General features: G+C 40.4%; 1 protein-coding gene across 1 annotated transcript in view; it reads left to right on the forward strand.

Annotated features, from left to right (window-relative positions):
- The window catches only part of MREG (melanoregulin), a 65595-nt gene extending 54086 nt beyond the window's left edge, over positions 1 to 11509 (forward strand). The window contains exon 5 of the mRNA XM_029606112.1: positions 7640 to 11509. Coding sequence (XP_029461972.1) covers positions 7640 to 7708 — 69 coding nt within the window. The 3' untranslated portion in view covers positions 7709 to 11509. The remainder of the gene's footprint in view (positions 1 to 7639) is intronic.
- Positions 11510 to 11833: the final 324 nt, after the last annotated feature.

Raw genomic sequence — 11833 nt, forward strand, 5'->3', positions numbered from 1 at the left:
GTCATTCATACAAAGACAGTTTTAAATCATCCTCCAAGAATTGAGAATGATAAAGTATGTTCTAATAACATTCACTTGCTTCCTGCAAGAGAAGATCATTTTCATTCAAACTGACAACCAAGTAGCCATGTTCTGTGTGAACAAACAAGGGAGCACAGGGTCATGGACTCTTTGCCAAGAAGCTATAAAGATATGGGAGTGAGCATGCAGACATTGAGCTGTCCTGCAATCGACCTACCTTCCAGGGATTTCTAACACATTCACAGATTGCTTCAGCAGAGGTTTTTGTCAACCACTTGAATAGTCTCTGCAGAAGTCAGCAGCTGACAAACTATTCAGACTATGGGGACTTCTAGCAATTAACCTGTTTTAGAATTAGAGTAAAACAAAAAAAATGGAAAAGTCTTGTTCCATTTTTCCCCGTGAACTCAGATCAACTCAGGATGCTTTTCTGCTCACTTGGAATGCTGTTCTCATGTATGCTTCTCCATCAATTCCATTAATAGCCAGAACAGTGCAAAAGATGCTCAAAAGACTGGGCCCATCTGATTCTCATAGCTCCAATATTGCCCAGACAAGTTTGGTTCATATATCTAGGATAGCTGTCCAGCAGTCCTTCGATCCCTCTTGAATCAGATCCATCCTTAACTCAAGAAGAGGGAAGCCTATTTCATCTAAATCCTCCCTCACTCAACTTGAAAGCTTGGATGTTGAGTGTTGAATAATTGCTGTATTGTCTTTACCCAAGGAAGTTGAGAACATTCTAGTGTCAGCCAGAAAACCATTAACCATAGCAGCTTATGGTTTTAAATGGAAAAGATTCTCCATATGGTATCAACACAATACCTTGGATTTGTTCGCATGCAAACCTAAAAATGTATTGAACTATTTGCTCACTCTTTCTGCTACAGGTTTTGGCATCTCAGTACCATAGTGACTTACCATGCTGAAATTGAGGATAAGCCTAGATCAACTCATCTGTTAGTATCCAAATTCATGAGAGGCTTATGGCATACTAAACCTCCAGTCATAAAAGCACCTGCTTCCTGGGATCTAAATGTGGTTCTGACACAACTGATAAAGCCACCGTATGAACTATTGGAATTTGTTTTTCTCAGATTTTAAACATGGATAGCAATATTCCTGGTAGTGATAACATCAGCTAATACAGTCAGTGAGCTTCAGGCTTTAGTTTATTATCTACATTATACACAATTCTTTCAAATACGATGGTGCTTTGCAGCCACCCAGTTTCCAACAAAGGTAGTATCAGCTTGTCATTATAATCAAGCCATTATGTTATATATTTTCTTCCAGAATCCACACGCACATGAAGGCAAAAAATCCCTTTATACCTTAGACTATAAAAAGGCTTTGGCTTACTGAAAGAGAACATCATAGCCACATCGTCAGGCTTCTCAACTATTTGACTCTTACAATCCCAACCAATTGAGCGAAGTAGTAGTAGTCAAACATACATTGTCTAACTGGCTAGAGACTGCATTTCGCACTACTATAGATTAGCAAGCCTTCAAAGAACAGACACCATCAAGGCTCATCAAGTTAGGGCCATGGTTGCTTTAGTGGCTTATCTATGAGTCATATCACCTTGAAGAGGTGTGCAAAGCTGCAACATGGTCATCAATACAAACCTTTGTGTTCCATTACTGCTTGGGCAATCTCTCAAACAATGGCAGTAAATTCGGACAAGCAGTTTTCCGTTGCTTGTTCACGCAGTAGTCTGGGGTCTGGGTTGCTTATTCAGTAAATGAACCACCTCAACCCTCAGTTTCAAACACCTCGTATGTAATGGCTAATTCAGTCCTGCTTATCAATAGAAAAAGCAAGTTTGCAAAACATGAACAATGAAGCCAATATTCAAAGCGTGTTCAGTGCTATTTAGCCAGATAAGTATAACTTATGTGGCTAAGCAGAGGCCACTGAATATGCACCTACTTTCAATGGCTGCTGCTTAGCTGCATAAGTTACCGCATAACTTGAAGGTGTGTAGTGGGCTGATCAGGATGGAGCAAGTTGGCTGTATAAGTTATGCAGCTAACTACCGATATTCAGTCTTAGCCTCATAAGTTGTACAACTAAGTTAGACGTGCCATAGAGCAGGTCTAAACATAGGCCTGGATTTATCAAAATGCAGTAAGTATCGCATGCGATAGCAAAAGGGGCGTGGTCTATGCAAATATTCAGTTTATCACAATTTGCACTAATTACCTGTGTGAAGAGCTAAGTTAGTGCAAATTGCGATAACATTATCAGACTTTGCGATAGGAGCCAGACCTGTTGTATTTCCTGCATTCAACCACTGAGAGAGAGAGTTAGTTAGTTAGTTAGTTAGTAGGTGGGCCTGCCATAGGGATACAAATACCTATCTAGGGAGATGACATCATGGCCAGGCAAAGGTGCATGCGATAAGCCCTTAACGCATGCGAAAATGCCTTAGCGCCTTTTGATAAATGACCCCCTTAGTCGGTTATAACTTACACAGGTAAGCATGAATATATATGTGTATATTCAGCGGCTTAGCCATACCACTGAATATGCCTTGTAACTTAGCTGGATAAGTTATATCTTGCTAAATTACTTAAAAGGCCAGCTTTGAATATTGACCTCAATGTTTGATATAGATAGCAGGATGAATTAGCCATACTAAATACATGCTGTCCTCCCTGGATGCATCTTCCCTGGGGTGGGGAGCTCATGTAGATGGGCTCGGTACTTAGGGTCTTTGGTCTGCTTAGGAGCATTTTTGTCAAATCAACTTCCTGGAGCTTTGGGTAATCAGGTATGCGCTGTGGCTTTCAGAGATCATCTGTCCAGGTTGCCATGTGGTATGTCAACAAGCAAGGAGGCCCGGGATTGAACCTCCTGTGTCAGAAAGCAGTCCAGATTTGGTCATGGGCCATGTCCCATGGGTTGGTGCTCAGGACCATGTACCACGGAGAACGTAGTAGTAGACAGATTGAGCTGAACCTTCACATCTCACGAGTGGTCCCTGGACTCCAGAGGGTAGCAAATCAGATATTCCACCTCTGGGGAGCCTGGACCTAGATCTGTTCACGGCCCCTGCAACAGAATGGCACCTCGTTTCTGCTCTATGCACAGGACAGAAGGCAAAATAGCCTTGGACACCCTCGCCCATCATTGGGGCAAGGGTCTTCTGTATGCATATTCTCTGATTCCCTTAGCGATGAAGACTCTCTTGAAGCTTCATGAGGACAAAGGAACTATGATTCTCATAGCCCCTCACTGGCCGAGACAGGTCTGGTTTCTACTTTTTCGGGAGTTGTCAATCCAGAGACTGATCAGTCTGGGGTCTTCCCCAGATCTCATCATGCAAGACCAAGGCAGACTGTAGCATGCCAACCTCCAGACCCTGTTGCTCATAGCCTGGATGCTAAGAGAACATAAGAAATTGCAATGCTGGGTCAGACCAAGGGTCCATCAAGCCCAGCGTCCTGTTTCCAACAGAGGCCAAATCAGACCACAAGAACCTGGCAAGTACCCAAATATCAAGAAGATCCCATGCTACTGATGCCAGTAATAGCAGAGGCCATTCCCTAAGTCAACTTTATTAATAGCAGTTAATGGACTTCTCCTCCAAGAACTTGTCCAAACCTTTTTTGAACCTAGCTACACTAACTAGCATTAACCACATCCTCTGGCAACAAATTCCAGAGCTTAATTGTGCGTTGAGTGAAAAATAATTTTCTCCGATTAGTCTTAAATGTGCTATTTGCTAACTTCATGGAATGCCCCCTAGTCCTTCTATTATCCAAAAGTGTAAATAACCGATTCACATCTACTTGTTCAAGACCTCTCATGATTTTAAAGACCTCTATCATATCCCCCTTCAGCCATTGCTTCTACAAGCTGAACAGCCCTAACCTCTTCAGCCTTTCCTCATAGGGGAGTTGTTCCATCCCCTTTATCATTTTGGTTGCCCTTCTCTGTACCATCTCTATGGCAACTATATTTTTTTTGAGACACGGTGACCAGAATTGTACACAGAATTCAAGGTGCGGTCTCACCATGGAGTGATACAGAGGCATTATGACATTTTCTGTTTTGTTAACCATTCCCTTCCTAGTAATTCCTAACATTCTGTTTGCTTTTTTGACTGCTACAGCACACTGAGCCGACAATTTCAAAGTATTATCCACTATGATGCCTAAATCTTTTTCCTGGGTAGTAGCTCCTAATATGGAACCTAACATCATGTAACTACAGCATGGGTTATTTTTCCCTATATGCAACAGCTTGCACTTGTCCTCATTAAATTTCATCTGCCATTTGGATGCCCCACTCAAAAACTGCTTGATTACCTTCTACACCTATCGGAGGCTGGCTTAAAAACCAACTCTGTTATTCATCTCAGTGCAGTTGGTTCATACCACCACAGTATAGATGGTTTGCTCACCTCTGTACAGCCTATAGCTGTATGTTTCATGTGGGGCCTGCTTCAATTGAAGTCTCTCCTAAGGACTCCCGCTGTGTCTTGGGATCTCAACATGGTGTTAGCTCAGTTGATGAAAGCTTCTTTTGAGCCTCTGCGCACCTGTGTCCTTAAGTACCTGACCTGAAAGCTCATATTTTTGCTGGAGGTCAATTCAGCATGCAGGATCAGCATGCTTCAGGCCTTAGTGACTTATCTACCTTATACTGAATTTTATCACAATAGGGTGGTTTTGCGTATGCACCCTAGGTTCCTGCCTAAGTTGGTGACAGATTTCCATCTTAACCAGTCAATCGTCCTGCCAGTTTTCTTTCCCAGGCCCCATTCGCACCAAGGCAAATGAGCACTGCACAGTTTGGACTGCAAGCGAGCCTTAACCTTCTCTGTGGAGCGGACAGAAGCCCATAGACAGTCTACCCAACTTTTTGTTTCTTTTGATAAGAATAGGTTTAGTGTTGCCATTGCCAAACAGACAATATCCAATTGGCTAGCAGATTGCATCGCCTTATGTTATGCCCAGGCAGGACTGCATCTTGGGGGCCATGTCCAGTCTCATTCTGTGAGAGTCATGACGGTGTTGGTGGCCCACTTGCAAGCATTTTCCAGGGAGGAGATCTGCAAGACTGTGAAGTTGAGTTCTCTCCACTCATTCACATCCCATTACTGTCTGGATAGGGATGGCCGATGCAACAGTAGGTTAGAACCTGCTTGAGGTGTAGAACCCAACTCTCCCTGCCTAGGGCCCTTTGTTTGGGTTCAGGCTGTCTCCCTCTCTCCAACAGCACTGGTTTTGTTGTGCCTGTTGGTCCCCTTTTTGTTTTGGGGAGCATCCTGTAGCTAGGGATTCAACCACGTGTAACGACTAGCATACTGCTTGTCTTCGGAGAAAGCAGAGTTGCTTACCTGTAACAGGTGTTCTCCGAGGACAGCAGGATGTTGGTCCTCATGAAACTTGCCCGCTCTCCGTGAATTTCAGTTTCTCCTGTTTTTTATTTTAATCATAATTCTATGTTATGAGACTGAAGGAAGACCCCCCGTGGATGCATAGAATAGGGCATGCTGGGCATGCTCAGTGTGCCTAGTCAAAGTTCTAGAAACTTTGATATACGTTTTTCACTCTGGGGCTCCATCTAATGATGTCACCCACGTGTGAAGACTAGCATCCTGCTGCCCTCGGAGAACACCTGTTACAGGTAAGCAACTCTGCTTTACCTTTTAATAAAGTTTGGAATTAAAGAAGCAGCCACCTGTGCCTCTGAAGTAAAGACTGAGTTAAGCTATCTGTTTGGCTGCACATGGAAAATACACAGTGAGTACAGAATGTGTATTGCAGAGCAAATGTTTTTGGAAACCCAAGATTCTTTCCAGTTTTTTTCATAGGTATACCTTGTATCTTTATGCAGAAAAAAAGCATGTTAAGCTTTATTTTCTAGATTATGAGGTTGATTTTAAAAGCATTGCTCATACAAAAATAACCACATATGCATGTATGTGGGCCGCATGTGAATAATGTTGATTTTAAAAAGCTGTAAAGTACATGCGTATATACTTGTGCGTGCGTAAAAAAATAAGGGGGTGAGGCATGCTTAGAGCATGGGTGTTCTGGGGTGGGGCCAACAGTTAAACTTGTAACTCTATTTTTAAACCAGAGACTGCGACACGCGTCAACTTATTATCCGCGTAACTTTACTGCTGCTCCAGATGAGGAGCATGTCTGTAGATCTCGAGTTTCAGGGCTTACAGGACAGGATGAGGGTTCTGGGTCAACAGGGGGGCGTGCAGGATGAAGAACCATAGGGGTCTTGAAGACCTCGATAGTAACTGGAAAACTGGTGGATTCATTGGAGAAACAGGGTTGTCTCTCACGCGAACATGTTATAAAATGTGCCTATGTATGCACGTAAAAGCCGGCAAAGAAAATGTACTTCACACATCATTCCTAAGTCTTAGGAATGATGTGTGAAGTACATTTTCTCACACAGTCTCTTAAGATTAAGTGCATACTTCAGCGCAGGAGGTGTATTTTAAAACATGTGCGTGCACAATTTAAAATTGCAGCGTATCACCGCTCGTGCGCCGATATGCGCATGTATGGGCCCCTGCGCTTGTTTTAAAAATTAGTCTGCAATGGTCCAGATTAACTTAAAAAAAACAACATGGTAACTGTGACTAAGATAATGCACATTTAACTGTCCCTTATATGGCTTGAAATGCACTTGGCACAAATTATTCTAGAAGACCACCCTGAAAGTTGTGCATTTTGCACCCTAATTCATTTCTGGGATAGTTAGATAGAGAGCATGAATTTGAAAGATATATTTCTTTTATATTAACACAAGCATAATGGTTTTATTACATGTTGGTGTAAAGATGGCGTTCACGTTACACCCAAATTAATTTTGCCTCTATTGGGCCAGTTGCAAGCACTAATAAGAATTTTGATAAATAGCAACTGTCATGAAAGTATTCAGCCAAAAAATAGGCATTCAGAATGGGCTAAAATGTGGGGTGTGAAGGAAAAAGAACCATCATATATCCTCTACTAATGCTCCCCAAGTACCTCTTTGCCTTTTATTTAACTCCCAGAGCTCTCAAACCCTAAAATATGTACTCCTGCCTGAGGCAGAAGTAATTTTACACCAAGCTAGTGCTACTGCTGCACATCTGCCATTCATATCTATGGGGTATAGTGGAGAATGAAGTTTCATAGTTGTGGATTTTTTTTTTTAAAGTTCAATTATAGACTGATTTTGACAAGCTTAACTAAGCTAGTAGAATATGATACTTTAGGTGGATTGTAGTGTGTTTTTTTTCTTTTACAAAAAGTCTTATCCCTGAAACTATCTCTGGTACAATTAAGCATTTTATTTCTGGAATGGATGGGACCAAGCTTGTTCTGGATTATGGGAGTTTACAGATAAAAGAATGGCAGATGTGAGTTCTTTCAGAAAATGGAACATATGAACATAAGACTTTAACCAGTATCCATGATTTTGTTTTGGATAATGGGATTTTTTGGATTAAGGAACTTTGGCTATAAGTTGCTTTACTTAGCACATTTTTTTACCTGGCTTTACCATGAGAGGGTGAAACAAATTTGTTTTGAAAACCTTAGAATAGCTATATTGAAACAATAATATTAATTATTTCCCTTTGTTATTTTGACAGGATCGGCTGTTTACTCTTGATGCTGTGGAAGACTTTTTTAAAATTGCCAGTAAAAAGTACCCAAAATGAGGCCTCTCTCAATAAAAAGAAAAACCCAACAAATCAGCAGGCTTCTAGCAATCCTGTACTATGACTCTAAATAGAAAACTTTGTATAGAACTTTCTCTCCTTCTATTGTGGTGAAAGACAAATGAGTTTTAACCAAATCTTCGGATCTTCTATAGAAAAAATCATCACTTCACTCTCCTCCCCACTACAAACTGAGAATGTGAAAATTGCTGCTTATTTTTACCATGAAAATGTATTTATATTTGCACTGAGGAGAGGAAATCATTGGATCAATCCCAGGACTTAATTAAAACCTATTTTAAACTTTATAGATTAAAAAAAATGAAGGAAGGAACAAAAATGTATTTAAGCATATGCCATTCCTGCTGCAGGAGGCTTAGACTATGAAGAAGAGGGAGATGTAGGGGTTATGTCAGGTAATAGCATTGCAAACTGTGAGGAGGGCTATTAGTGACATAAAAAAAAAGGATGTGGTTTACAGCCTTCCTGAAACATGAGAAACTGGATACAGTGTTAGGCAAAATCTCCCAGAAGTACTCCCCTGTTTTAACAGTTGTTTTTCCTGAAGTCTGGGACACTTGCCTTTGAATGAAGCTCCACCGCCTGCATTCCAGTATTGAACCACATAATCTGGTGATCACTGGATCCTGGATGTTCATTCACTTCAACATCAGAAACACTCTCCCCATTAGTAAGCACCAATTCTAGTATCACCCATGCCCATGTGTCTTCCATTACCAGTTGACAGAACAGATCTCCCTGCTTGTAAATGTTACCTCAGCTGAGATGTCCCAATCAACATCTGACAGATTGAAATCACTTAGTAATAGCACCTCAACTTTCATAGTAATTTTGTGAATGTTCTCCATTAAATCTCTATCCATTTCTTCTGCCTGCAATGGAGGTCTATATATCACATCAGATTAAATAGGTGTTCCTTTCCTTCTTTCCAGATTAACCTCTCTTCCTTATCTTGGAAGTCCTGTAAATCTGTTGCTATAATGTTATTTTATTTTTTTTTTAATTTATAGTTGTTATTTTTTTTTATATGTAGTGCCATTACTCCTCCCTTTCTTCCTATCCTGTCCTTCCTGAATAGATTATAGACTGATATAAGTATATGCCAGTAGTGGGTTTCCGTGTGCCACATCTCTGTGACAGCCACTACATCCATATCAGTCGCTTCCGTGACTGTTTTTAGATGTTCTGGTAGCTTCACTAATGGTCCTTTTTAGTCACTCTTTGGAGACATGAATGACTCCAGAGAACTGGAGAGGGTAAATGTTGTCTCTCGTTATAAAAGTGGGAGAAGAATGGGAAGCTGTTAACTACAGATCAGATAATGTCACCTCAGATAATGGTGGGTAAATTAATGTTTAATACTAAGGTTAGTAGAGTATTGTGAATCCAACAGAATACAGGACAAAAGACAGCATGATTTTACTACAGGGAGATCATATCAAACAAATCTGATTAATTACTTTGAATGGGTGACCAAAAAATTAGATCATAGGTGAGTATCGGATATGGTGTATGGTGTATGTTTGTTTTTTGAACTGGGCCACACAGAAGGTTCATAAATAATCTGAGTTGCCTAGGGTTGGATCCTAAAGTAGTAAACAGGATTAGAAGTTGGTTGAGTGATGAGTAACGGGAGTAGTAATTAATGAAATTTATGCCAAAGAAAGGAGGGTTGTTATTGACGCACCTCAGGGATTAGTCCTCAGTTCAATTCTATTAAATATTTTCCTAAGTAGTATTGCAAAGCGACAGGGTTTGTCTTTCTGTCAGATAATATAATGATCTGCAGCAGGGTAGACCCTCCAAATGGAATAGAAAAGATGAAGAGTGATCTGGGTATGGTTGAAAAATGGTCAAGAGTTTTCCAGTTATATTTTAATGCAAAATAAAGTATAGAGTTATAGATTTGGGGTTTCAAATTCATAGAGAACAGTGCATGATGGGGGTGAAGGTACTGATATGCACCAAGCAGGTTGGGGTTATCATATTTAATAATGTCAAGACAAAAATCAATATGACAAAGCAGCGGCAAGAGCCAGAGGAATGCTAGGGTATATGGGGAGAAGGATTACTATTTACTACTACTTAGTTTTATAGTTCTAGTAGACAAGCACAGTACAAAAAACGTGAGGATAATATGTCTATATGAATTATTGGTGAGATCTTCTCTGAAGTATTTGTGGTTATACCTCCAAAAAAGAGCAGATGCACTTCAGAAAAAGGCTACCAAATTGGTGCACATCCTTGCTCATAAGTTCTATGAAATGAGACTTAAAGACCTAGGTACATATACCCTAGAGAAAAGGAAAAAGAAGAGGGGATACAATAAAAATATTAAAATATCTCAAAGATATATATAATGCAGATGTAAACCCTTTTCAGCAGATAGTTCTAGAACCAGAAGGTAACAGTGTGAAGCTCCAAGAATGTAGACTGAGAAGTAAAGGAAATATTTCTTTACAGAGAGCGGTGGATAAATAGAACAGCCTTCCAAGGAAGGTAGCAAGCAAAAACTGTATGGTAATTCAAAAAAGTATGGAATAAGCACCGCAAATCATTAGTTGCAAGGAAGTGAAAGATACAGTTGGAGGTAGGGTGGCCTCTGAAGTATGTAGTTTGAAAGGTGTAATTGGGCAGTCTAGGTTGACTTTACAGTCCTTATCTGCTATAATATTCTATGTTTCTTGAATTTTCACTGACTACTTTGCAAATCTTATACAAATCAGTCATTGAATTCTCTAGGATTCAAAGCTATTGATATATATGTGGCCAATTCATGTTCATAGTTACAGCTACTGAAGATTTTTCTGCATTCACAGCAAAAGAATGCTCATTTATCCTAAAAGTTTGCCATGAATTCATCTGATGAGAAAGTATAATAAAACTGTGTTAGTACTGATGAATTATGGCTAATGCTTCCTTTGGCAGTGAAGGCTAAACTGTTAAAGTTGAAGATGGTAGGGCATGAACAGGTTTATTAGCAGAAGAGAATGGAGACCACCACTTTGGCAGGTTTTGGGCATGCTCAGGACAGTGGCAAGTAAAGGGTTGAGAGGACAGGTAAAAGATGGGAGGAAGGAGTTGGTGTTGGATTGCATAAGGAATTTTGTGCGTATAGGTAAACTCTGTACTTTACCTAAATTGTATGAATTTCTGCTGGACAGACTAGATGGTCCATTTTGGTCTTTATCTGCCATCATTTATTACATTCCTTCTGACAAGGGTTTGGAGCTCATGCTTTAGATCTGTGCTTCTCCAAGCCAAAGGTAGGGAAGTAATGTTTTCAGCTCTTGGGTTTAAGGGATGCTACCCTTAAAGGTAGCAAAGGTTTGGTTGTGGATTGGATCATGAGTCTGGTATTGCTATTTGCTGCATACGTATTGATCAATAGAGGGGATTTTAAGTTCACTCAGGAATATCTGGGCATTGCTTGTCCCTTTTGTGTCTGAGTTTTGATTGATTAGCACAGACAGATACCTAATTTAGGCACAAGCAAGTAATCTAAAGAAGAAAATTGGTAATGATCTCAGAGAATAAATTATGAGCCATGAATATGAAGTTCTACTTTATACAGGAAGTGAAGTCAAAGTGGATCAGTAATCCTAATTTACATCTTAATACAATTTTGACAGCATATAGGAGATACTGGTGCCTAAGTCTAGTACTACATTCACAGCTATACAAAAGAGAACAAACTAATAATAAGGAAAAAAAAAAGGTTAATGAAAAGAAAAGAGTTCCTGGGAGAAGTTCAGAGAGTGAACCAAATTCCATCCCCCAGCAGAGGACTGCACCAGCAAGCCTAGAAAAGGATAGGGAAAAGATAGAGGAACTCAGATGAAGCTGCATTTAGAAGCACATGGAAGCAGTTACACGGTATTACTAAAGAAGTCTATAGCCAGCAAAGTAGAGTTGGAGGTTTTAAAGGCAGTAACCTGACCAGGGGAAGCCTGTGGAAGGCCAGCAATTCCAACTGTGGCCTTCACTACAGACCCACTCCAGGTTGAGGGTAAGAACAGAGAGAAGGCAGGAAGAGATGACAGGGGAAGCAACCAAATTCAGCATCCACAAGTGGTCTGAAAGGGCCAAGCAAATGGCCAGAGG

This window comes from Rhinatrema bivittatum, chromosome 6 (genome assembly GCF_901001135.1).
Source record: "Rhinatrema bivittatum chromosome 6, aRhiBiv1.1, whole genome shotgun sequence".
Lineage (NCBI taxonomy): Eukaryota > Metazoa > Chordata > Amphibia > Gymnophiona > Rhinatrematidae > Rhinatrema > Rhinatrema bivittatum.